Source organism: Ciconia boyciana, chromosome 1 (genome assembly GCF_034638445.1).
Source record: "Ciconia boyciana chromosome 1, ASM3463844v1, whole genome shotgun sequence".
NCBI lineage: Eukaryota > Metazoa > Chordata > Aves > Ciconiiformes > Ciconiidae > Ciconia > Ciconia boyciana.
The window spans coordinates 219117150-219143595 of NC_132934.1; the positions used below are offsets into that span (position 1 = coordinate 219117150).

General features: G+C 66.3%; 1 protein-coding gene across 1 annotated transcript; it reads right to left on the reverse strand.

The window, feature by feature from the left end:
- Positions 1 to 955: 955 nt before the first annotated feature.
- Positions 956 to 19772, reverse strand: ARRB1 (arrestin beta 1). The gene is made up of 16 exons (XM_072851005.1): positions 19470 to 19772; positions 9952 to 9982; positions 8862 to 8922; positions 8252 to 8296; positions 7601 to 7797; positions 6642 to 6701; positions 6454 to 6521; positions 5306 to 5441; positions 5133 to 5217; positions 4972 to 5044; positions 4261 to 4398; positions 3965 to 4048; positions 3524 to 3547; positions 2414 to 2484; positions 2056 to 2107; positions 956 to 1219 (listed from the first exon to the last, which is right to left on the reverse strand). The coding sequence occupies exons 1-16, from the start codon at positions 19487 to 19489 to the stop codon at positions 1108 to 1110; spliced, it is 1257 nt and encodes a 418-aa protein (XP_072707106.1). The 5' UTR covers positions 19490 to 19772; the 3' UTR covers positions 956 to 1107.
- Positions 19773 to 26446: the final 6674 nt, after the last annotated feature.

Sequence of the window (26446 nt, forward strand, 5' to 3'; positions counted from 1 at the left end):
GCCAGGAGGCACAAGCATCTGGTGAAACGCTCGGTTAGGGTGGCAAATGCTGTGTTCCCCCCCCAAAATAGGTGCTTGACCCCATGCAGGCACAGATAGGGGGAAAACATCAACCAGGGGAGCTCTGCAGGTTTGGGGGGGGGGGGGGGGGGGGCAAAGCATCCCTGGTGTAACCCCGCTGGGAACAAGGCTGTTACACCATGACCCTGCTGTGCTGAGAAGAGGCGTCCGTGGCCTCTCCCAGAGCAAGCATCGTGCGGCTGATGGCACGGACCCGCTGGGGCTGCGCTTCCCCGCTGCCAGCCCCGTCCCTGCGTGCCGGCTCCAAGCCCGCTGGCCTTACCTGGCCCCGGCAACTCACAGCTCTGAGCTCGCTTCCTCCAGGGAGGCTATATTGGTGTAAAAACCAATGCAGCCACGGAATCGACCCCTGGGGTTGGCTGCTTTAGGAGGATTTGGGGGTAAGAGCAGGGGGAGCGATGCCCACCCGTCTTGCTGGCTCCAAACCTTTGCCGGGGAGCGGCTGGGCTCAGGTCTCGGGCAGGGTCCAAGGGTTAAAGCCAGGCTCGTGCATCCCGGGGAGGGGACACGTGCAGCAGGGCCAGGCAGGAGGGGACGGTGGGCGAAAGGAGGGGACATCCGAGGTGTACGGGTGCCCTTTCCCATGAGCAGGCTGCCTAGAAAAGACCCCCCCCCGTTCTGCTGCACCCCCCTCCCCGTGGCAAACCGGTGTTGAGACTGGACGTATATAAAACGCGTAAAAGAGGCAGCTCATAGGAAAGGGCTCTGAGCGCAGGGGAGGGAAGGGGCAGGGGGCTGGACGGGGAGGGGAGGGGGGGGCTAAGGCGAGGGGTGCTGCGACCCCGCAGCCCCCCTCTGCCTCCAGCACCCCTCCGGCCGTGCCCTGCACGGGAAACAGCAGCTCTGGCAGCTGGATGAAGAGTGACAACACGGCACAGCTGGAAGGTTATAATTGCTGTCGCCATCGGGCGATCCATAGGCTCCCGGTACAGGTAGAAAACAAAATTAATAATTATACAAAAGAGAAGAAGCCTAATGCACGGGTGTTACTGGCGCACGCCGGCCCGGCGAGCTGGCGGGGCTCGCTTATCTGTCGTTGAGCTGCGGGGAGTTTGTCCGCTCCTCCTCGTCCTCCTTGTCGTCCTTCATGCCTTTGAGTCGCTGGCGGGCGAAGTCTTCAAATACGATGTCGTCGTCACTAGCAGAGACACAAGGGAGAGGGGCTTTACGGGGGGACGGGGTGTGCGGCGAGCCTGCGATTTGGGGGAACCCGCTGCAAGGCTGTCCCGGCTCGCACGGCGAAGGCAGGCGTGCTCCCACGTGCTCAACCTGCACCGTGATATTTCAGCAGCTCAGGGGGCTCTTAAAACCCCATCCTCCAGCAAACAGCCTCGTTTTTCAAAGCTTTACCGATGCCTGCCCCCCGCAAAAGCCCCCAAATGGGTGGCTGCCTCGGTGCTTGCTCGAGGAGCAAGCTGAGCAGCCCGGGAGTGATGCGCAGCGGATGCAGCTCTGCATCGGCAACCCGTGGCATCGCCGGGGCTGTCCGCACCGTTTGCTCTGCTCCTCGGGGACCACAGCCCTTGCAGAGAGCGGCTGGGTTGGCGGAGCACTGCAAAAACCTCCCAAACCCACTTATTCCAGCGCAAACGCAGAGTTAGGGATTAACCCGGTTGGTGTGACGCAGCCGCGGCATTGCCAGCCCCAGGGCGTGCACCCCCATCCCCGGGGACACGGCGGGGACACCCCCCCGCCCCGATGCACGATCCCGGCGGGCACTTTCTTACTGTGGTTTCTCCTGGTTTTTGGAAAGCCATGCAGGGAGATGGCGAGGGAGGAGAAAAGAGAGACGGGCACGGCATGCGTTACGGGTTACGTGCGAGGGTTAGTCATCGCGTGCCGATCCCACGGCACGGCACGGCAGGCGTTAGTGGGTTAGGGGGGTGCCATGCAACCTCTGTAAACGCTTCGCGTTCCCACACAGACCCCGGGGGAGGAGGTTGGGTTTTGTTTGGGTTTTTTTTTGTCTCTTACTTCGTGTCAAGCTCTATCAGATTTGTATCTATGGGCGCTTCGTTCTCTGGAACTGAAGAGAGGGAAGTATGGCACAGGGTTAGTCACTGCAGACACCGGGCTCATCACCGCCGTCCCACCGGGTGGGTGCGACCCCCCCCGGGGTTTGGCTGCACCGGGGTGGTGGGGGAACCCCCATGGTTTTCGCCCCCGGGATTTGCTGCCCTGCAAACAGGGCACCGCAGGCTCGACGGGAGCCCAAATCTCCATCAGGCACCGCGCCGCCTCGGTGGCACGGATAGGAGAACAGGCTGACCCCTCTGCCCCCCCCACACCACCCCACAGGGGGCTGCCCCACATCTGGGGGCTGGACACTCACCGTCCCGGTGTGCCGGTTCCTCCTTGGGTTTGGGATGCATCAGCGTGAAGGGCAGCTCCACTGCGACGTCGCTGCAAGAGATGCCGAGGTAAAGGACGGGGCTGCCTGCACTTTGCAGGCAAAGCGGGGCAAATTTGGGGTGAGGGCAGAGCAGCATCACACATTTCAGCTGCCGGGGAGACCACAAAGCCGGGCAAAAACCTGTATCATCCTCCGCGTAGCGTCTTTACAGCTATCACGCTTCTTGCTTGAGCTTGACCCCGTGGTTTGGGATCAGCACAAACCCTCCCCGCCTGCGGGGCCGGCAGCTGGGCCAGCCAGAGGGCACGAGGGAGGGGATCAGCGCAGCAAAACTCTGCCTTTTAGCAGCTTATCAGCATCTGGGGATCCAAATCCCCTGGGTTTAGGCTGCGTGCCGGCAGCGCCGTGTGAACGGCAGCGGGGTCTGGGCACCCCCGGTGCTGTGGGAGGGATGGAGGAGGTGCACCGAGTTTCCCAGTGCTCAGCGGGCACAGTGATGGCAGGGTGAGACGGCTCAAACACGGCCCCGAGCTCCTTCGGGGACGGGTAGGACGGAGCTCTGCCTCTTCCACCCGCAAGCGTGTTGCAGCAGGGGGAAAAGCGTGTTGTGTGTGTCAGCTACAGCCCCAGCGTCCCCCGGGAACGGCGAGTGGGCACGGGCGGGTGTGGGGAGCCGTGGTCCCCGTGGGACCCCATGGGAGGGGAGCGGTGTGAGGATGGAGACCGGGAAAGCCCCGGAGACTCTGCTCCCCATGGCCGGAGATGCTCAGCCCCAAGGAGCCACCTCCGTGCTCTGCTCACTGCCCCCAGCAGCACCCGTGGGCCCTTCTCACACCGGCCCCGCTGCTCCGGCACGGGGAGGGGATGCAGGATCCGGCCCCCACCGGCATCCCCAGCCCCACAACTCATCAGCCCCAGCATCTTGGCCCCGTCTCTGCGGGCTGCCTGGCTTTTGGCTTCGGGTTAGCCGGTGATTCCAATGGTGGTGGCATCCCGAGGACAAGCGTGGGGTCGGGGTAGCAGCAGAGGGGACCAAGGGGGGACGGAGGGGGTGTGACGGTGATTCGGGGGGAGCAGCGCGGGCGTTACCTGGAGGCGAGGTCTCCCAGCAGGCTGGCGTGGGTCAAAGGAGACAACACATTAGTCACCGCTCCCCAAGGACATGCGACCCCCCCAGCTTGTGTCCCCCCATGCTGCTGAGTCCCAGGAGGGGTCTGGGGGGGTGACGGGCCCCGTCTGCGGCACAGGAGGGCTGCAAGCGGGGCCCCATCCTGCAAAAGGTGCTGCAGCACAGAGAAGGGGGGGAGTGGGGTGGTTGTACCAATTAATGACCCCCCCCAGCAATGGCCACGCTGGTGTCCCCAGAAAGGGCCACCTTGTCCAGAGCTGGGCTCTGACACAGCTTCACCATCCTGTCCCCGGGGAACCACGCACCATCCTGGGGGGGATGCGCCGAGGCCGGTCCCAAGCCCAGAGGAGAGCAAGGGAAGAGAGGGGGTGCAGCACGGGGGGGGGGTCCCCAACACTCACCCTCCTCGGGACACCACCAGCTTCACCTTCACCTTGTAGGAGACGATAATGCCCAGGATCTCCTTGTTGGCTCCGTCTCTTAACCTGGAGGAAGGGGCAGGTGGGGATCAGCGAGGGGATGCCGATGGGGACCAGCCCCCCCATTCTCTTGAAGGTCCCCCCACCGGGTCTCCTCCCCCCCCGAGCATCACCCCTGGAGCAGGAGCTGGATGCCCACCAGGGCTCAGTCCTCCCCCAAGCTCCCCCCACGCTGCCGGAGGGAGCGGGAGCCCCGGGGGTGGTTGAGGGGGGCTCACAGCGTGCTGGAGGCCAGGTTGGTGTCCTCGTGCTTGAGCTTGCCGTCCAGCGCCAGCCCCCGCTTCTCCCGGTTGTTGGCGAGGAAGGGGGTCAGGGTGTAGACTTTGCAGAACGTCGAGCTCGGGGCCACCATGTCACTAGGGACAACAGCCACCATCAGCCAGAGCCCTGTGGCACCCCTGCAGCTCTCCCCACATCTCCAACAACCCCATGGGCCACCCTGGACATCTCCATCCCAGCCCCAGCCTGGGAAACATCTCTGATGGACATCTCCATCCCAGGCCCAGCCTGGGGAACATCTCTGATGGACATCTCCATCCCAGGCCCAGCCTGGAGGACATCTCTGATGGACATCTCCATCCCAGGCCCAGCCTGGAGGACATCTCTGTCCCATGCCCAGCCTAGAGGACATCTCCATCCCATGCCCAGCCTGGTGAACATCTCCATCCCAACTCCAGACCCAACGCAGCAGACATCTCTGTCCCTGCCCCAGCCTGGAGTTCATCTCCAGCCAGGAGGACACAGAGGGTGATGTCCCCAAGGGTGCCATTGAAAAAAGGGTCTCCATCTCCCCGCTCATCCCACCAGGACCTGCTTGCTGAATGCAGCATCCCACTGCTTTGAAGGTGCTGCACTGTGGCAGGAGTCCTCCAAGGCTCCTCTGAGGTCCCCAGAGCCCCTCGCAATGTCCCCGAGCAGCCGGTACTCACTCAGCATCCTCCACAGCCACCGGGCACTTGTACTGGGCGGTGTTGAAGAGGCAGATGTCGGCGTACTGGCGCACTGGGGCAAGAGATGGAGAGATGGGGGTCAGGGAGGGCCCCCGCGGGGACGGGGACGGCAGCCGGGGGGGCAAAGCCATGCTCCTCACCTGAGATTTTGATCTTCTTCACCGTCTTGTTGGTGTTGTTGGTGACGTGGACGTTGACACTGATGGGCTCTCCGTGGTAGTAGATCTGCAGGGAGCAAAGGAGGGGGGGACGGTGAGGTCCCCATCCTCGCCGGGGTTGCCTCGCCAGTGTCCCCTCCCCGGTCCTCGCCCACCTCCTTGTCCAGGGACGCCTCGAGGTGCAGTGGTTTGTCCGACATGAGGAACTGCCGGGTGGTCTCTGCCATGGGCTGGGGGCCGGGTCGCTCTGGTGCATACTGGACCTTACGGATCACCAAGCGCACCGAGTTCCTGGGGAGAGACAGCGAGAGGAGAACCCAGGCGTCCGGCTGCCTGCAGGCAGCTCTGCCCGCGGGCTGCCCTCTTTCTTGGCCCGTTTTGGGCTCAAATCCCTCTTTTCTTCTGGTCTGCTGGGTCAGGAGAAGGATGGCGTGGAAGGTCCCGGCTGGATGCCCAGCTCGCCGGGGCTGCGAGGGGACAGCCCCATGGCCATGCCAGGCTGTCTGCGTGGCCCCACACCATGGGAGGGTTGGGCTCCTTGCCTGCAGCACAGTGGTAGATATCTCCATCCCAGCCCCTAGATCATCGCTCACCCAGCCCTACCCTGGAAAGCATCTTCATCCCAGCTCCATCCTGGGGAACACCTCTGTCCTGCAGAGCATCTCCATCCCAACCCCAGCCTGGAGGACATCTCCATCCCAACCCCAGCCTGGAGGACATCTCTGACCCAGCTCCATCCCGGTGAACATCATCATCCCAACTCCAACCCCACCCTAGGTAACATCTGTCCCAGCCCCAGCCTGGAGGACATTTCCATCCCAGCCCCAGCCTGGAAGACATCTCCATCCCAGGCATAGCCTGGAGGACACCTCCATCCCAACTCCAGACCCAGCCCAGACATCTCTGTCCCAGCCCCAGCCTGGTGAACATCTCCATCCCAACTCCAGACCCAACACAGCAGACATCTCTGTCCCTGCCCCAGCCTGGAGTTCATCTCCATCCCAGCCCCAGCCTGGAGGACATCATCATCCCAACTCCAGCCCCATCCTAGGTAACATCTGCCCCAGCCCCAGCCTGGAGGACATCTTCATCCCAGACCCAGCCTGGAGTTCATCTCCATTCCAGCCCCATCCTGGAGGACACCTACATCCCAATGCCATCCTGGAGGACACCTCCATCCCATCCCCATCTCACCCACCGGTAGCAAAACAGGATGCCCCTTCCCCGCTGCCGGGTTCCAAGCCCCTGCCAGCACCCCGAGGATGCTGCTCCCACCCGGGCTGGATGGATCCTCTCCACTCACCTCTTGTGGATTTTCTCCTCCAGGTTCTCCGCACAGAAAGCTTTGACCTCGTAGTCCACACCGCAGGCCTGGAAACCAGGAGAGGGCAGAGAAGGAGGCAGAGAAACCCCTTTGCACCCCCCCAAGAGGTGACCCCAACCAACGGCCGGTCACCACCGCCCGGTGGCACAAGGACGGGTGGACCTTACCTTCCCCGTGTCCTCCGGGCCGGGCTGCAGCGTGACGGAGCAAGGCAGGTTGGGGGGGATCTGAAGGGAAAAGCGGGGTTAGGAGCGGGGCCGGGACCCCCATCCCCGAGTCGGCATTTTGCCCCGGAGACCCACGGCATCACCCGCTCAGCTGCGGGGCCGGGTGCTGCATCCCCTCCCGGTGCTGCCCCGGCTTTTCCCGCTGCTGCCAGCATTTCCCCTTCCTGCCCGCGGCGGGGGGACAGCCAGGAAGGATTTCATCATTTTCCTGACGGCATTTCCTAATTGCATGGTGCCCTTTTCCTTCGGGCCGTATTTCAACCCAAGTCCTGCTCTGTATCCGTCCTGGGCAGCGGCTCAGTCTCCTCAGACCCAAACCCCAAAGGGTTACAAAAAATACATGATTTGGGGTTGGTTTTTTTGGTTAATCTGGGCGATTTGGAGGAATTAAGATTGTTTCGCAGAGGGTCAGGGCCATTTGCGAGCCTGTGGGGCTCAAGCCTGGAAAATGCCACCAGGTCCCCAGCGGCTCCGGGGACGGGGCGGCCGCCAATCGCCAAAGCTGCAACGGGGAAATTGGGGGTGCGGGTGCACGAAGGGGGGGGGGTCTACCCCCACCCTGTTCCCCAACGGAGCCGCCTACGCTCTACTTCGCTTTGGGGGAGCACCCCAGGTTGGTGTCACTGCCCCGGTCATGCCGAGGGCATGGACCCCCTGTGCCAACGTGCACCCCGTGCCTCAGTTTCCCCACCGGTGGCTGCTTTTTGCTGCCGAGTTTTAAGATCCACTGCATTTTCCGTAAGATCCAGCTGCGTTTTCATCATGGGTGGCAGCATCTCACCCCCAGCCGTGACCTTACGGGGCCAGAGGGGACCTCAGTGTCCCCAGGGAGGGGGACACCGTCCCCTCCAGCAGCAAGGGAAGAGCACCCAGGGGCATCGCCATCCACTGCCACCTACCTCGAAGGTGAAGGGGTAGGCGTGCTCGCCCAGCTTCTTGATCAGCCGCTCCTGCAGCCGCGTCAGGGGCTTCTTCTCCTCGGGGACCGGGGGGAAGGCCTGGGCGTTGGCCACGAAGAGGTCCTTACGGAAGGTCAGCCCCAGCACGTCCAGGTCCTCGCGGCCGTAGCGGAAGGCGCAGGTCAACGTCACGAAGACTGGGGAGGGTGGCAAGGGGTGGACGTTGGTGGCAGGGTGTGGTGGCGTCACGGTACGGTGGCATCACGGCATGGGGACATCGTGGGATGGGTGGTATCGTGGCGTGGTGGCATTGTAGCGTGGTGGCATCACAGTTGTGGTGGCATCACGGCGTGATGGCATCATGGCATGGTGGCATCATGGCTCATCCCGGTCCCACCAGCACCGGGAAGCGGTGGTGGCTCCCAGGAGGTGCCACGGTGGGGAGATGGGGACGCAGCCCGGGGACCAGCCATGCGCCTTGGGGTGGCCACCACAGGACCCCCGTCCTCTGCAGGACAGGGGACCCACCGCGGGGACAGGGGGCTGGAAAACATCACCCGAGGGCCCCGAAATGCCAACGCCGGGGCTGTCCCCTGCGGTGGTGCCACCTCCGTGGCCCCAGGAGGGAGGGACCCGGCAGGGAGCCGTTACCTTTTCTCTCCTTCAGGTACTCGGGATCCACCAGCACCACTCCATCTGCAAGGGAACACTGCAGGCTCAGGGGACGGGGGGGACACCGGCAGGGTCAGGGCGGGAGGACATGCACCCGTCGCACACAGGGGACAAGCAAAGATATGGGGGGGGGCCACGCCGGGGACCCCGGGAGCCCCACGGTGCCTAGCTCCTCATGTGCAACCAGCCACACGGCTGCCACTCTCAGTATTTTTATTTTTTTTTTAATTTATACGTATTTTTAAAGCCTTCTCGCTGCAGGATGAGAGAGAGGGGGGATTCGGGCTGTGCCTCCCAGGGTCATTAATCCACGGAAGCTGCAGGCATCTTAAATGAGTAATAAAACGCGAATATTATTCAAAACCGGCTGTTTTCTGACGCCTCTGGCACGGGAGCTTCTCCAGCGGCTGTCCCTTAGGCACGCAGCCAGTGCCAGCGGATTGGGACGTCCCTGGGGAATCTCCCGGGGGGTCCCTGCTCCCCAAAAACCTTCCCTCCCACTCACGCAGGCTCAAGCGAGCCCAGCCCACCCCGACGCGTCCCCCCCACCCAAACTGAGTTCCGCCCCCCCCCGCCGGCCCCCACGTACCCACGGGGTCCACCACGTCGATGTGATCCACAAAATCCCTCTTCCCCAGGTAGACGGTGAGCTGCGGGGAGGGATGGGGGGTCAGGGGTGCCCAGAGCAGCCCCCCGGGCTCCTGCAGCCGGATCCGTGCCGGCAGAGCTCCGGGGGTGCCCTGAGGTCCCTCGGTCTGGTCACCACCCCCTGGGGTCCATCACCCCCATGGTCACCACATGCCACCCTGTCCCTGCGGCACCCAAAAGCCAGCCCCCTCACCCCCCCCACACCTCCCTCCAAGCCCTGGCTGCAGGCAAAGCCTGGAACCCCTTCAGATGTCCCCAGACCTGGTGACATCTGGAGGCACTTGGCATCTGGGGACATTTGGGTCAAGGTCAAGCCTCAGTGGGGAAACTGAGGCACGGGGCACAGGCGCATCACCCAAGGGTCAGCAGCAGCATCCTCCCCGGGCAACGCTGGGCATGACGGAGAGGAACACCAGCCCCGAGCTGGGAGCGAGCCCCGGTGCCGGCGCACGTTGCCACGGGCTCGGACGGTCCCTGGCTCGCCAGCTCGGCATCTCTGGCACCGAATCCGATTTGCGTCCCGCCGCGCGGCCCCGGCAATCCCAACCAGATCCCGGCTGGAGCTGGTTAGCTCCCCACCCCAGCCTCATCCCATCAGATGATTGAATAAATAAGCCTTTCCCTCCAGCGCAGGGCAGGCGGGAGCAGGCAGGAGCAGGCAGGAGCAGGCAGCATGACTCACTGCCCCGGGGAGCTGCCAGGCAGGGGGTTACGCTGCCAGACCCTTGCTGGGGGCTGCCTGCACCCCGACACCCATCTCCTCAACCCCATGGGGAGGCTGCAGGCAGCTCCGCCACTGACTGAACCCCCTGACCTTGGGCTAGTCCCCCCTAACCCTGCCGTGCCTCAGTTTCCCTTCCTGCCGGCGTGGCAGGATGCTCAGGCAGCAAGTGGCTCACAGGGCATCTTTGGGGTCTGGGTACGTGCTCGTCCCCCGCCCTGGCCGTGCTCGCAGGATTTGGCAGGGGGTCACCCCTGGAAGCACCAGCTCTCCCCACTTCCCCCCGGGGAACCACCGGCCTCCCGCTTACCTTCCCGTTGGGACTGGCTTTCTTAAACACCCTGCAAAAGAGCAAAGGGGGAGGGGGGGGTTAGCGGTTGGGGCACCCATGGGTGCTGCGGGATGCGTTTGCATCATGCCAGGCCGGCACCGGGCAGGCGACGGTACCTGACCCCATACGGCACGGGACCCACGATGCCCGGCCCCATACAGCGTCGTGGGGCACAGAGTGACGGGACCTGACCCTATATACCATAAGGGGGCACAGACAGCCTATTCCCGACCCCCTATGGCACGGGGGCAGCCTGGACGTTCCATCCCTGACCCTATAAACCGCAAGGCAGCGGCCAGCCCCAGCCCCGTGCCTCAGTTTACCACCCGGGTGGCGCGTCGGGGCCGGGAGGGGACCCGCGCAGAGGCAGGGCCAGACGCCTTCCCGCAGTGCGGTTACGCCGGGGAGGGGTTTGGCCCCTTGCCTGCAGCAGGCAGGGCGTCCGGCAGCCTCCTGCCTCGGGGGCCTCGTCCTTGGGGGGGTCCCTGCACGGGTCTGCCCCGAGCGGGACGGGACGGCTCTGCTGCCGGGCGAGGGGCCGGGCGCGGTGCAATGCAGGGTGCAATGCAGGGTGCTCAGTAAGGGGCCGTGGCAGGTGCCATGCAAGGGGCCGCGCGAGGTGCCACGCAAAGGCCCTGCCGTGCAAGGTGCCATGCAAAGGCCCTGCTGCACAAGGTGCCACGCAAAGGCCCTGCCGTGCAAGGTGCTGCGCAAAGCCCCTGCCATGCAAGGTGCCGTGCAAGGTGCTGCACAAAGGCCCTGCCGTGCAAGGGGCCGTGCAAAGGCCCTGCCATGCAAGGGGCCGTGCAAGGTGCTGCACAAAGGCCCTGCCGTGCAAGGGGCCGTGCAAAGGCCCTGCCGTGCAAGATGCCATGCAAAAGCCCTGCTGCACAAGGAGCCGTGCAAAGGCCCTGCCGTGCAAGGGGCTGTGCAAAGTGCCGTGCAAAGCCCCTGCCGTGCAAGGTGCCATGCAAGGGGCCGTGCAAAGGCCTGGCTGTGAGAAGCCAGGCTTTCTGCAAGCCGGGGAACCGCATGGCAGAGGGGCAGTGCCCAGCAAGCGGTACAGCCCCCCGCTCACAGCACCCCGGCACGCGGAGGTGCTCACCCCCCCCCCCCAGGAGATGGATGCCATCTCTCCAGCCCCGGCCGAGCGGTGCGGGGAAGGGTCCCTGGGGGGACAAGCACCCGCCAGTGCAGCCCCGCTGGGTGCCGGGACCCGGCCAACCCTCGGCATCCTGATGAACAAGCAGCCGCAGCCGCTGCCAGCACCCTGCTCCGGAAAACAGAGGCGTTGGGAAGCCAGCGCAGCACATCGCATGGGGACGGCGCCCAGATACCACCGTGATGGGCAGCAGCCTGAAGCCTGCAAGCAGCAGAGCTGCATCCCAGCACCCAGCCGCCTTCCAGCACCTTCCTCCCAGTTTATGGCTTTAATTCGTTTCTAATTACTTGAAAGTAAATTAAAAATAAGTTTTGTACCGCACACACGGATATTAAAAAGGGGGTTGGGGCATCACGGCACGGTGGCTCCCCCAGGGACGGGGACGAGCCCTGCGGTGGCCCGGGGAGCTGGCAGCAGCGTGGGACCACGGGGACATGTCACCCAGGACGGGGGCACCCCGAGGGACGAACCCCTACCCCAGCACGTTTGCACCTGCCGTGGCTGTGGGGTGACGGTCCCCACTGTCACCTCTGTCCCACGGGACGCGGAGCGCACGGATGGATCCCAAAGCCACTGGAGAGGCAAGGAGAGACCGGGGTGCTGCTGTCCCCGGGGCTTTCCATCCATCCTCCACCCCGGGGGATGCCCTGCACCGCAGGAACAGCCCCCAGGCACCCCCCCAAAATCCCTCTGCAAGCCCCCACGGAGCCGTGGGGGAAGGACGTGGGTCCAATGTTGCAAGCGCTGGGAAAGCCGGAGCATCCCCGATCTGCCCGCTTGCAGGCAGGGAGAAGCCAGCATCCCCAATCTGCCTGCTGCAGGCAGGGAAAGGGCAGGCCGCCTCATTTCGGAGGCTGTTCAGAGCCTGCCCTGGCACGAAGCCACCCGTAATGGGTTCTCCTCGGATAATCCCTCCTCGCCTTTAAATTCCATTAAAGCCATCCGGGAAGATTAGCGACGTCGGTTCGGGCTGGGAAAAACAATTCCCAGGGCAGCTGCTCGGCTCTGCCAAAATACCAGGGGCTCCTCCAGGCGCTGCCGGGATGGACGCTCGCCCCACGGCCAAGGAGAGCTGCCGGCATCCCCCTGCCTGCATTTGCCTGCACCCCACCGAGGGGCAGGCAGGGAAAGCGGCAGCCGGTGGGTTTGCTCGGCGCAAGCAGGGAAGGAAAACAAGAGCGGTGCCGGTTCAGGCTAGGTCAAACACAGGGGTGCCCTGCATGCCAGGGTGACCGTCATCTCTGAGCCTGGGTGCTGGGGTGACCCCCACCCCCGTCCCTGCATGCCAGGGTGACCCTCACTGCCGTGCCCACGTGTTGACCCATGCAGGAAGGGACAGCAGTGCCAGGAGCGCTCCCGAGTTGCCAGCAAGCCCCAGCACCAGCCTCACTAGCCCGGCACAGCGCCGGCGCTCGGCACGGCACAGCCCTGGGCTACCAGGGACGTTCGCTCCCCCTGCTGCCATCGTGCCCGGTGGCACTGTCACCCAGAAGGCATCACCACCAGGTCCCCGGGGACCGGAGCACCCAGCAGGGCACTGCTCAGCTCTGCGGTGCGTGCAGCCAGCCGGGGAGCAGGATGCGGCCCGCACGGGCAGGAGGAAGCAGCGTTGCTCCTTCGGGGAGCAAATTTCCACCATTCCTGAAATCCCAGGGAGAGTTTGGGAGGCAGCTGGGATTCCCGGGGCTGGAGTCACTCTCCCCAGCCCCGACGGGGAAGGGGCTCAGCGCGGAGGAGATTTCCTCTGCTGGAGACCCTAGAACTGGAAAAAGGCGGGGAAAAAGGGGATTGCTGAAATTTAGCATTCCCTCCGAGTGAAAATGCCTGGTTCTGCCGGGAAAGGGCCCTTCCTTCATCTGCTTCCAGCCCAGCCGCCTCCTCCGGCAGCAGTTCCCACGCCGGGGAAGCCCGGGCAGGCGGAGGAGGAGGGCAGGGGGCTGGGCAGGGGGCTGAGCCGAGGCTGGAGGAGAGGGCTGGATGCTGAGCTGCTCCGGCAAACCCCTGGCATCACCCACCCCAGAGGCAGGAGGATGCTTTTACGCTGTGCGTCAACCCCCTTGCCTTGTCGTGCCTCGGTTTCCCCACGTCCCCTGCCTTCGTGTGCCTACAGAAAGAACGGGGGGGTTACCGCCTGGAGCGGGGTACGGCCCTCGACTCGGGGAAAGTGGAGAGCACAGGGACACCCCGGCACGGAAAAACCAGCGAGAACAGGAGGTCAGGTCCCCCCGTGCCAATGCGGCGGCTTCGCCCCTGCGCAGGCTGTCGGCAGGGCCCGTGGCGGGGAGCGGCAGGACGAGTGTCCCTGCCTGTCTGCGTCCCTGTGTCCCAACGACCCTGCGTCCCTGTGTCTCTGTGTCCCAGCACCCCTGCATTCCCATATCTCTGCTTCCCCATATCCCTGTGTCTCTGGATCCCCATTCCCTGCATCCCCGCATCCCTGTGCCCCTGCATCCCTGTATCCTTGCGTCCCTGTGTCCCCACATCCCTGCATCCCTGTGTCCCCATGTCCCTGCGTCCCTGTGTCCTTGCGTCCCTGTGTCCCACATCTCTGCATCCCTGTGTCCCCACATCCCTGCATCCCTATGTCCTCACATCTCTGCATCCCTGTGTCCTCACATCTCTGCGTCCCTGTGTCCCCACATCTCTGTGTCCCTGTGTCCCCACGTCCCTGCATCCCTATGTCCTCACATCTCTGCATCCCTGTGTCCCCACATCCCTGCGTCCCTGTGTCCCCACATCCCTGCATCCCCTGCGTCCCTGTGTCCCCACATCTCTGCATCCCTGTGTCCCTGCATCCTTGTGTCCCTGTGTCCCCACATCCCCGTGTCCCCATATCTCTGCGTCCCTGTGTCCCTGCATCCCTGAATCCCTGCATCCCTGCTTCCCTGTGGCCCCGCATCCCTGTGGCCCCGCATCCCTGTGTCCCTGCATCCCTGTGTCCCTGCATCCTTGCGTCCCCCTGTGTCCCCACACCTCTGCATCCCCCTGTCCCTGCATCCCACCCCCTCGAGAGCCGCAGAGCCCAGCATGGCCTGGCCGAGCTCTGGCCGGGGAGCGCAGCAGGATCCGGCCCAGCCCTCAGGCTGCCGCCGAGGGGGTGGAGGGGCTGGGGGGGCCAGGGGGGCCGGCCCACGCCCACGCTCTTATTCCCTTGACCCCAGATGAGCCCCAGGAGACGGCAGGGGCTGTAGACAAATCCTCTGCCAGGCACATAAACACTCGCGACGACCCCGCAGGCTGTCCCAAAGCCACCGGGAATGGCGGGAACACTGGGAACATCCCACCGGCCCTTCCCGGGCGGCCTCGCCTCGGGATGGGGCGAGGGGGTTGAGTTTTCCCAGCCGAGATGGGAGAGCTTTTCCACGGGCGGGATGCTCGGCACGAGGGTTTGCTGGCACCACGGTCCCCGGTGTGCAGGGCGAGGGCCAGATCCTGCGCCAGCGCGAGCAAAGCCGGCGTTAACGGGAACGCTGCTGCGATTAAATAAATGGGGAGGGGGAATAAAGGGCCTGGGCTCATCAGGGAAGGGCGGCAGTGCCGTTACTCAGCATTTCCCCTTCCCCACAATTAATTAATTAACTGTTTTGTAAGGCCAAGGGGTGATCAGAGCACCCAGTCTCGAGAGCCGGGGATGGAGGGGGCGATGCCATCCTCCTGTGAGCCCAGAGCAATTAACAGGGGGATTTTTCTGGGTAATTAATGAGGCGTTACATTAAAGCAGCACGGGAGCATCCTCTGCCAGCCTGTCACCCCCCCTGTCACCCCACATCCCCGCCTCGGGGACCCGCACCCAAGGGAGACCCCGGAGAACGCTCGCGCCGGGGTCAGCGCGGGGAGGTTTCGGCGTGCCGGATCCTGACCCCGAGCCGTACCGGGAAGCCCTGGGAAACGCGGCCAAAGGACGGAGGCTCGGCTGGTCCCGCTGCCAGGACCCCCCCAGGGACGTTGCAGGGGGGAGCAGTGATGCCTCCTGCCTGGCCCTCGTTACACAAACGAACCCGCTAATGAACCCCGGCGAAGACAAGATCGATGGCGGGCGCTGCAGAATTGCCGAGCAGGAAACAATTACTCACCGCTCCTCCCCGGCACCGCTGGCACCCGCCCGCCCTGGCCCCACGCTGGGGGCAGGAACCCCATGCTATGGGGCAGGAGCCTGGGGTGGCCCCACGCCGTGGGTGCAGGAGCCCTGCACAACCCCATGCCATGGGTGGGCATGAGCCCAGGGTGGCCCCACACTATGGGTGCAGAAGCCTGGGGTGGTCCCATGCTATGGGTGCAGGAGCCCAGGCTGGCCCCACACTATGGGTGCAGGAGCCCCACAGAGCCCAAGACTCGCATGGGCCCATGCTATGGGTGCAGGAGCCCTGCACAGCCCCACACTATGGGTGCAGGAGCCCCACAGAGCCCCACGCTATGGGTGCAGGAGCCCCACAGAGCCCAAGACTCGCATGGGCCCATGCTATGGGTGCAGGAGCCCAGGCTGGCCCCACACTATGGGTGCAGGAGCCCCACAGAGCCCAAGACTCACATGGGCCCATGCTATGGGTGCAGGAGCCCCACAGAGCCCCACGCTATGGGCGCAGGAGCCCCGCACACCCCCACACCGTGGGTGCAGGAGCCTGGGCTGCCCCCCAGAAAGACCTCCACGGATGCACACCCCAAGGGCCAGCTCCGTCCGAAAGCACCCACGGGAGCAGGGAAGGGGGGGCACGCGGGGCCAGGGTGGCCTCTCGCTTTTCAGCAGCTGCTCGCTCGATGCCGGGGGGACCCTCGCCCGCTGCCGGATCCGGAGGGAGGGGAGGAGGAAGCACGGAGCCTTCCCTCCCCCCCCAGCCCTTCCTGATGTCGAAACGCTGGAGATAGGAGGCAGGAAGCCGTGGCCGCCGCTGCCCATCGGTGATTTCCAACCCCAGGGGCCCCACGCCATGGGCTGGCAGCCCCGGTGCCCCCCGAGCCCCCCGGCACGCTGCCGCAAGGCCGGATCTTTCTCTCCTGCCCACCCTGCCCTCTCCTTGTCATTGATCCGGCACCTTAATGAGCTCGTTAGGCACACGTCCGGGGTTAACGATCGCTTTATTTGGTGGCTGATAATTGAGTGGGGTCCGTTTGATCTCTGTTGGGAAGATTTACGAGGGTTTGACTCCCCTGGGCATCGGAGCAGGGTCTGACGGCAACGCCATCGATTGCCTTTGAACTTGGGGCGGAGGAGCTGGGGTTTTCACGGGCTCTCACGCTAATGGGGCCAGCGGGCAGATCTAATTAGCCAGCGTCACGTTAGAAGGGACCTCCGGGGATAACGGAGCCGCCAGCAACCACATCACACACTCCGGCGTAACCCCACGGCAAGCGGCCGGTGGCTCTGCGCCAGCCGTGCCGGGATGAGCCCGGAGCACCGTGCCAGCCGATCCCAAAGCACGAGCAACCCACGGGCCCAACGCTGCATCCCACGTCCCTGCCGCATCCCCACATCCCCGCCGCATCCCCGCATCCCCTGCCACGCTCGGCGGCAGCGTCCCCCAGCCGGGTCGGAGCTTCGCCGGCTTCCCTGGCAAGGAAACGCCTTGGCTGTGGGATCCGGGATGTGTCTGGATCCTGCTGTTATTACCAGAGTTTGTTCTCCAAACAACATGCAGGAAGCAGGAGTCTCCCCTCCCGGGCCACCTTCCAGAGCTCCTTCTCTTCCCCAGTGGAGATCCCTGTCCCGCTCCCGGCCCCTACGGCTTCATCCAGGGGGATGCACGGGATGCCGGGACTGCAAAGCACCCCCGGGGACCGCTCAGCCCCAGCATGGTTTGATGCTGCAAGAGGGGCAGGATCGAACCGTGGGGCCAGGGGAAGGGGTGCGGAGGGGTGCTCGGTGCCAACCGAGGTGGGCTCTGCCGCACCGGGACCACCGCGGCGCTTCCCCAGCTCCAGCTCCAGCCTCGTCTCCGCTGACCACTGGGAAACCACCCTCCGCTGTGGCTCAAACCACAGGCCACCGGCCGAGCATCCCACTGGCCCACGGAGGCCAGTGGGTGCCCGTGGGGCTGCAGTTGCTCTGGCTGGGTGCTGGGTGCTGTGTGGGAGGAGCCGGAGGGGGGGGATGAGCGTTTTTGGAGAAGCTGCAAATAATTAGGCGACGTGTTCGGCGGCGGCCGGGGCTGGCCCAGTCCCCGGCAGTGCCAGCAGCCACAAACTCGCCGCCTGTTTACTCCACCGAGCCGCTTCCTCCGGCTCTTCCCACCGCAGGGCTTTGAAGGGGGCTCAGCAGGAGGCTGGGAACGACGGCACGATGACGCACGGAGCCGCACCGGCCGAGCCCCGGAGCACCCCACCAAACCCGGGGATGGCTCCTGCACCCCGTGCTCGGGCTTCACCTGCACCCTGCGTGGAGCACCCGGGGCCATGCCGGGAGGAGGGTGACCCCAAACCTCACGGCACCGAGACCAGTCGCCCACAGACATGGAGTGCTGGGACCCCCAAGAAAAGTGGGGTGGCCCCATGCTGGCACTGGAGGAATCAGCAGAAATAATGCTTTTGGGGTATCCGACGGTAAATCAGCTCCCGCAGCCAAACCCCCCGACCCCTCTCCGGTGGCTTCAGGATGAATCCAAGCGGATTTGGGGCCAGAGCTCCGAATCGGAGGGGAAAGGGAGACGCTGGGGAGATATGTCAGCCTAATTCCCCCCTCCCCGGCTCCCTCCGTACGCGCTGCGTGGGCAGGGAGATCAGCTCATGCCTCTCCTGCCTGCACGCCTGCCCGCGGTCGCTGCCAGCCTATGGGAACGCCGCTCGCCCGCACTCCCCCGGGCACCCGAAAATCTCCGGGGGTCCAAACCGGCTGCATCCCGGGGATTGCACCCAGGGGCAGGGAACCCAATGGGTGCTCCAGCCCCAGCCCTGCTGCTCTGAAAGTGGGGCTCTCCCCCGGCCCCCCAGCTCTGGGGGGCTGCTCGCCCGCTCTGGGGGTGCAACACGCCAGTTCTCAAGAATTAGGAATGCTGAGCCGGGGGGATGCCGATGCCATCGGCCACGGCCGAGGCAGCAGCACCCGGGAAGCCTATCCAGCAGCGACGGCCCCCCCAGTGCTGGGGGTCAGTGGGAGTCCCCAAATCCCATCCTGCCACCCCAAAAAGCTGCAGCATTTCTGGAAGGTTCTGCCAAAGCAGGGCCGGACCTTCCCCGTCCTCCTCTCCTGCCATGGGGCACGGCGGTGGCATCGGCTGCACCGGAGCTCCCTGGTCCTGACGCCCAGGTGCCATGGGGGGGACCAAGGGAAGGGCAATGCCACCCCCCCCGCCTGCCCACCGGTGTCAGGGGCCGAGCAGGAGCACCCCTAAGTACCTGGCCCTAAATAATTAATGATGGGGAGGCCCAGGGGACCGCGGTGACGGGTAGCACCGAGCTGAGGTGTTAACCCCTTGGCCATCCCTCCATGACAGCTAGAGCCGGCAAGGGAGGGGGTGTCACAGGAGACACCCCCAGACCCTCCCCAGACCCCCGATGCATGGGCTGGCAGGGGTCACCGGGCTCTCCCATGGGGTCCCAAAATCCCAAAAGCCCTTTCCCAGGGTGGGTGCTTCCGCGGGTCCGTGCATTCGCCGCAACCCTCTTTGCCGTGCCCTGCACCCCGGGAAATGAAGGGTCCCCGTCGGCAGGGGGGTCCGCAAAGGATGACAGCCATCGCGGCGGCTCCCTCTGGGACCGAGGCGTCGCGTGCCGTCATGGTCCCCGCGCCTCCAGGCCTGGCACGTGCTCCCTAACACCCCCTGAATGTCGGTGGGGGTCCAGGGCCCGGCTCCCCGGCATCGCTCCAGGCTCCCACCAGAACCACGAGCGGGAAGAGCTGGGGTGACACCCCCCCCCCCCCAAAACCATCCAGGCTCCAAATCAATCAGGAAGAGAGCAGTAACACCTCCGACCACTGACCTCGGACCCATGGCGGGGCGAGGGTGCAGGCAGGGGTGTGGGCAGGGGCGCAGGCAGGGGTGTGGGACCTGCTCCCCAAGCCTCCGGGTCCCCACGTCCCCCTGCACCCCGCCGGCCTCAAGCCACCGGCCCTTGGCCGGGATGCAGACGCTGGCTGCCGCCTCGCACCCCAGCAGCGGGAGGACCCCGATGGGGACCCAGGGGGGACCCCCCCGGCTCAGCGGTGCCCGGACGTTACGGCTGAGCCCGGCTCTCGGGGCCGGCGGGCAGCCCCGGGAGGGCTCGGTGCAGGCAGCCGGGGAGCAGGCAGCAGGCAGGCAGCGCTGACACGGGCAGCGGACGCGTTCCGGGATCCCCCCCCTCCTTCCTCCGCCATGCCGGGGGCTGCCACCCCGGGGTGCCCCGCTCCCCCCCCCCCACTCACCGGGTGCCTTTGTCTCCCATGGCCCCGCCGATCCTCCGGGCAGCTCAACCGGGAAGCGCCGACCGGGCTTGGAAAATTACTGGCTGGATGGTGGAGGGGAGAGGCGGCGGCGGGGCTCGGAACGGCTCGGAACGGCTCGGAGCGGTTCGAAACGGTTCGGAACGGCTCGAAACGGTTCGGAACGGTTCGCAACGGCTCGGCCCGGCCCGGCTCGGCTCCGGTGCGGGCGCTGCCGAGCGCAGCCCCGCGGCGCTGCCGCTGCCGCCGCCGCCGCCGCCGCCGCCTCCGCCCGCCCCCGAGCGGCGCGGCCACGGGGGTGGGGGACGGGGGACGACACGGCACGCGCGGGGCCACACGGGCGGGGGACACACGACACGGGGGGACACACACTCACGGGCGCGCGCGCACGCGGGAGAGAGGGGAGGTGCGCGCCCCCCCCGTGCGTGTGCACACTCACAGGGAAGTGCAACCCCCCGCGTGCAGGGAAGCACACGCGCAGAGGGAAGGGCTTTGCACACCCACGCGCGCCCGTGCACGCGCACGCACGCCCCCAGCGGGGGGCGCGCGCGGGTGCACGCGCGCGCGCGCGCTGCGCCCGGGCGCGCGCTCACACGCACGCACGCGCGCAGCCCCAACCCCTTTGTGCAGGTACACACCTGCACGTGCGCACAGCCCCCCCGCGTGCACACCCCCACGTGCAAACACCCCCCAAGCCCCTGCGTGCAGGCGCCCACCCACGGGCGCACCCCCACGCCTGTGCACACCCCGCCAGTGCACGCTCACAGCCCCCGGGGCACACTCACGCACACCCCCACGCACCGCTGAGCTCTGGGGTGGGGTCCCCCCTCCCCCGTGGGGGTCCCCCCTCCCCCGTGGGGGTGCCACCCCCTCCCAGGGGTCCCACCCCCTCCGTGGGGTCCCACCCGGGGACCTGGGACACCCTCGATTTCCCTCCCGTCCTCCAATCAAATTCAAGCTCTGCCTGCAGGCAGCCCCTCCCCTCTCCTCCTGATTGGCTGCTTCCCCCCCTTCACCCGCCTCCCGCAACAGAGCAGCCAATCACAGCCTCCGTGGGAATGGGACCCGGTTTATTCCCACGGGCACCCCCCAAGCCGCCCCCTCCCCCGCCCCGGCCACCCACGGAGCGTGGGGGCGGGCCGGGCAGGAGCAGGCAGGGCCGGGCAGGAGCAGGCAGGGCTCCCCCCGCGTGGGGCGCGGCACTTCCCGCCTGTGGCTTCACAACCACGAGGCCTCCGGGGCGGGCAGGAGTGCAGGCAGCGGGCGGGCAGGAGTGCAGGCAGCAGGGCAGGCAGGAGTGCAGGCAGCAGGTGGGCAGGAGTGAGTGCAGGCAGCGGGCAGGCAGGAGTGAGTGCAGGCAGCAGGGCGGGCAGGAGTGCAGGCAGCAGGGCAGGCAGGAGTGCAGGCAGCAGGTGGGCAGGAGTGAGTGCAGGCAGCGGGCAGGCAGGAGTGAGTGCAGGCAGCGGGCGGGCAGGAGTGCAGGCAGCAGGGCAGGCAGGAGTGCAGGCAGCAGGTGGGCAGGAGTGAGTGCAGGCAGCGGGGCAGGCAGGTGTGACTGCAGGCAGAGGGGCGGGCAGTAGTGCAGGCAGCAGGTGGGCAGGAGTGAGTGCAGGCAGCGGGCGGGCAGGAGTGCAGGCAGTGGGGCAGGCAGGAATGCAGGCAGCGAGCAGGCAGGAGTGCAGGCAGCGGGGCGGGCCCTGCCTGCAGCGCCGCGGGGTGTGGCCGGGCCCCCACCCCCCGCACCCCCCACCCCCCCTGCTGGGCAGCCCCCGGGGGGCTGCGGTGGGCACCAGGGCTCTGGCTGTGCGGTGCGGTGCAGCATGGCGCAGTGACGTGCAGTGCAGCGCTGTGCGGTGCGGTGCTGGGCAGCGCTGCATGGTGCGGTGCTGTGCAGCGCGGGGTGGTGCAGTGCTCTGCAGTGACGTGCAGCATGGTGCAGTGACATGCAGTGCGGTGCTGTGCAGTGTGGTGTTGTGCAGTGCTGTGCGGTGCGGTGCTGTGCAGTGCGGTGTTGTGCAGTGCTGTGCAGCGTGGTGCAGTGCGGTGCAGTGCGGTGCTGTGCAGTGCTGTGCAGCACGGTGTGGTGCAGTGCAGTGCTGTGCAGTGCAGTGCTGTGCAGTGCGGTGCTGTGTGGTGCAGTGCAGTGCTGTGCAGTGCTGTGTGGTGCGGTGCTGTGCAATGCTGTGCAGCACGGTGTGGTGCAGTGCTGTGCAGTGACGTGCAGCATGGTGCAGTGACATGCAGTGCGGTGCTGTGCAGTGCTGTGCAGCGCTGTGCGGTGCGGTGCTGTGCAATGCTGTGCAGCGCGGTGTGGTGCAGTGCTGTGCAGTGCGGTGCAGCATGGTGCGGTGCGGTGCTGTGCAGTGTGGTGTTGTTGTGCAGTGCGGTGTTGTGCAGTGCTGTGCAGCGTGGTGCGGTGCAGTGCGGTGCAGTGCGGTGCTGTGCAGTGCACGGCCCCTTGCTGGCACTGTTCCCGAGTCGGGCCACTCAGCACAGGGCCAGGGTGCAGCAGCCCCGGGACACTGCACCCACCCACGGGCAGGCTCCAGTGCTGCCTGCCCCGGCCCCGCTGCCTGCTCTGCTGCCCGCTCTGCTGCCTGCGCTGCGCAGGGCAGAGCCCTGGCTCTCACGCCTCCCCGAAGCGACGTTGCGCGCACGAGGGCACAGTTGTGTCCCCTGTGTCCCAGGCACGAGGGACACATCCCACGCGCAGAGCACGCCCCACGTGCAACAGGGACACGTCTGCGGGCACGAGGGACGCGTCCACACGCAACGAGGTCGCCTCCCGTGCACGAAGCAGGTACGAGCCCTGCACGAAGCCCGCGGCCGCGTGCACGAGCACCCACCCGTGCAGGCTGGTCACCTTACTGCCTTGAGACCCGGTGGGTGTCCGGCCTCGGGGGACGGGTGAGCGGGAGGGACGGCAGCGCAGGGCGCTCGGGGACACGCTGGCACGGGGGCTGCGAGATGGGAGCTGCGGGCAGTGGGTCCCATCATGGGGGAGGGCTGGCTTGAAAGGACCCCAGGTCCAACTTGCTGCCAGGCTGCACCCATGGGTGCACAGCATCCTGCTGCAGGATTGCACCGATGGATGCACAGCACCTCGCTGCAAGGCTGTGCTGGTGGGTACACAGCACCCTGCTGCAGGATTGCACCCACGGGTGCACAGCACCCCGCTGCAAGGCTGTGCTGGTGGGTACACAGCACCCTGCTGCAGGATTGCACCCACGGGTGCACAGCACCCCACTGCAAGGCTGTGCTGGTGGGTACACAGCACCCTGCTGCAGGATTGCACCCACGGGTGCACAGCACCTCGCTGCAAGGCTGTGCTGGTGGGTACACAGCACCCTGCTGCAGGATTGCACCCACGGGTGCACAGCACCCCACTGCAGGGCGATCGCTGGAGCACCCCCTTCCTGCCCTGCTCCTCGCGGGGGAGGCAGCGGCCCGAGGGGCTCCAAGGCCACGGCGGTCACGGGTGGCCCCGCTCAGCCCAGCCCAAGGCAGCGCCAGCACCGGGGTGCCCCCAGCTCCCCCAGCCCCCCGTGACCGAGCGGGGCTCCCGGTGGTCCCCGGCCAGCCAGGCCAGCAGTTCCCCGCTCTCCCCGTCCCACTCGTGGACGGTGCCATCACAGGAGCCGGCCACGACGTAGCTGGCGTCGGGGCTGGAGGGGACATGGAGGGGGGGGCTCAGCTCCCGGCCCCGACAGCCCCACAGGGACTGGGACCCACACACGGGGCCCTGCAGCGGGGTCCCGGCCGTGCCCCCACCGTGCACGGCCCAAATCCTCCTCCCACGGCCTCTGTGGGGCAGCAGGAGGGGACCAAGGGCTGAGCCCCACGGCTGGGCACAGCCCGCACCCCCCGCCACCCCATGGCCAGACCCACAAGGACCCCAAGTGCCGGGGTTGGAGAGACAGAGGCATTTGGGGGGGGGGGTTCTGGGGCTGCCCCGGGACGTCTGCAGGGTGCAAGGTGCTCCCCGCGCCGAGGAGGGACAGCACGGGCAGGGACCCTGGCTGCGGACCATGCAGGGACCCAGGATGCGGCCCCGCAGCCCGGACACAGGCAGAAGGGACAGAAGCTCCTCCGCTCTGGGGGTGGGTGCTTGGGGGGGACGCAGGGACAGGCTGGGGGTGACCCGAATCTCCGGGCAACCCCCCCCGGTGTTGTTTTGTGAGGGGATGCTGAGGCTACCCGGCCGGGGGGCACCCAGCTGCCAGCCGCCCCTGAGCCCCCCACCCACCCGAAAGCAGCGTTGGTCCCGAGACCCCTCCAGCCCCGCTGGCTGCTGCAGGGAGTCTGGCACTGGGGGCACTGGGTTTGCCCACGGTGTGGCCACTGTGCAGGCAGCGGGTGCCATCTAGTGCTGGTGCCCAGCCCGAGCTGCCCGCTGCAGGCAGGGACCCCCACCCTGGGAACCCAGGGCTGGAGCTGGGGACGCTGCAGGGGACCGGCCAGGCACGGGGCAGCAGGACGGGGATGGGGAGGAGGCAGGGGGGTGCTGAGCAGCCCCCCAAAACCCACCCCGGCTCCAGGAGGGGGCTGGCCAGAAGGTGGGGGACATGCCGGACCCTTATCTGGGGGTCACTTAGGTGGGATGCCCAGAGGACACCTGCACCCCATGGGGACGATGCTGCGCGGGGCACGGCCACCCACCCCAGCATCCTCCTGAGGCCACCCGGGGACGGGGTGGTGGCAGCTGGGCAGACAGCCAGGGAAGGACAGACAGACAGAAGGCGCTGGCTGAGACACACAGGGGGACAGCCCCGAGGCTGGGGTGAGGGGCAAGACGGGTGGCATGTGGCTGTGGCACCCCACGTGCACCCAGGAAGGCAAAGGGACGTCACCGAGGGCATGGAGCCATCGGTGTCAGAGGCAGGAGGGGACAGCTTGTGGCTGGGGACCCCAAATATGCTGGTGCCCCCCGGCAGCACCCAACCCTGCTCCGGGACTTGCTCTGCATTAAAGCTGATGCACAGGATTTAATCCCGGGACTTACTCTCGGCTCTGCTGCCAGGTTTTACCGTGGCCGTGAGCAGGTTGGGGGACCCTTGACAGTTTTTACAGTTTTTCACCCCAATTTTGACAGCTCGCACAGCGCCAGCATGTGCCGGCGTCGAAACCTCCAGGGACTTTTCCTCCGGCATTAAACACTGCTGCCCGGGATGAAGCCATCAGCTCAGGCCGGGATGAAACCTCTGCATGGATCCCGGGTAATAAATTGCTCGTTAGCGGGACGGCTGGTGGGGCTGGGAGCTGCAATGAAAACCACAGCCCTGAGGCGAAGGTGATGGGCAGAGCTGAGCTCTGCTGGGGGGGGGGTCCCCTCCGGGGCAGTGCAGGGGTGGCTGCTGGACCCAGAGGAGCAGGCCAGGGTGGGATCCTGCACCCCTGCAGCCCGGTGCGCGGGGGGAAAGGATCCACGGGTGACTTGGGGCACGTCATGGCCGTGCAGTGCAGGTGACAGCGTGACCCACGGCCGGCCATGGGTGCGGGGTCCTGGCCCGGCCGGATCCTGCCCTGCTGGCTGAGGGATGGGGGATCCCAGCGCCGGTGGGATCCTGGGGGGGGAGGGGGCTGGGAATCCTGTCCTGGCGGGGTCCTCTTGCCCCATCGCATCCTGGCACAGCCCAGGACCGGGCTGGATACAGAGGGGTCCCAACTGGCGCCGGATCCTGACCCAGTGTCAGTCATGGGGGGGGGGGTCCCAGCCCAGGGCTGGGTGCAGGGACAGGGGCTGGCGTGGAGGGGGTCCAGCCCAGCCAGTCCTGCACCCCACTCCCAGCCCAGGCACGGGGGGGGTCCCAGCATGGGTGTTATCCTGCACCCCAGCCCAGGATCCTGCAGCAGTCACAGTTCAGGCCAGATCCTGGCCCAGGCCCAGCTCCAGCTGCTGCCCTGAGAATGGGGGGTCCCAGCACGGCCCCCAACTGAGCACAGGGGGGTCCCCACCCGGCAGGTTGGGGCTGGCAGGGGCCAGAGCATCCCAGGGGGCTGGAGCATCCCGGGGTGGGGCAGAGCATCCTGGGGGTCCAGAGCATTCCAGGGGGTCGGAGTATCCCAAGGGATTGGTGCATCCCAGAGGGTCTGGATCATCCCGAGGGATCATCCTGGGAGGTGCAAAGCATCCCAGGGGTCCGGAGCATCTCGGGGCATCGGAGCATCCTGGGGACCAGAGCATCCCAGGGACGCTGGAGCATCCTGGGGGTCTGGAACATTCCGGGAGGGAACAGGGCGTTGGGGGGGATTGGAGCATCCTGGGGGGCCAATGCTTCCCTGGACATTGGAGCATCCCAGGGGACCGGAGCATCCCAGGGCAGGTCGGAGGATCTGGGGGGGACTGGAGCATCCCAGGGGGGGCCGGAGCCCCCGGCCTGAGCTGGACTCCCCCCCCCAAGGGCAGTTTTGTGGCGTGTAAGTCTCAGCTGGAGCCACCCACTCCCCCATGGGCCGTGACAGGGGCTGGGGGCGACCTGGGGTCTCCTTGCAAGGGAACCCCTGCCTGCACCCCCAAACCCCTGCCTGCACCCCCAAACCCCTGCCTGCAGCCCCAAACCGTGCTGTCCTCACACCGGCACGGCCCGCAGCCTCGCCTGCTGCACGCACCTTGCATGCTGCTGCCCTGCACGCCTCGCACAGCTCACACACGGTCAGGCTCAGCCCCAAACACAAGTTGTCCCTCCTTGGTGCTGCCGCACATCCTTGGGGACACCCCCCCCCCCGCCTGGGAGCATCCCCTGGGATCCCCGACACGAGGCACCCACCGACCCGCCGCGGGGAGATCGACGTATGAAATTTATTTAGGAAAACCAAAACCCACCAAAAAAATAATAATAATAATAATAAAGAAGAAGGAGGAGAAGGAGAAGGAGAAAGAAGGAGAAGGAGAAGGAGAAAGAAGGAGAAGGAGAAGGAGAAGGAGAAGGAGAAGGAGAAGGAGAAAGAAGGAGAAGGAG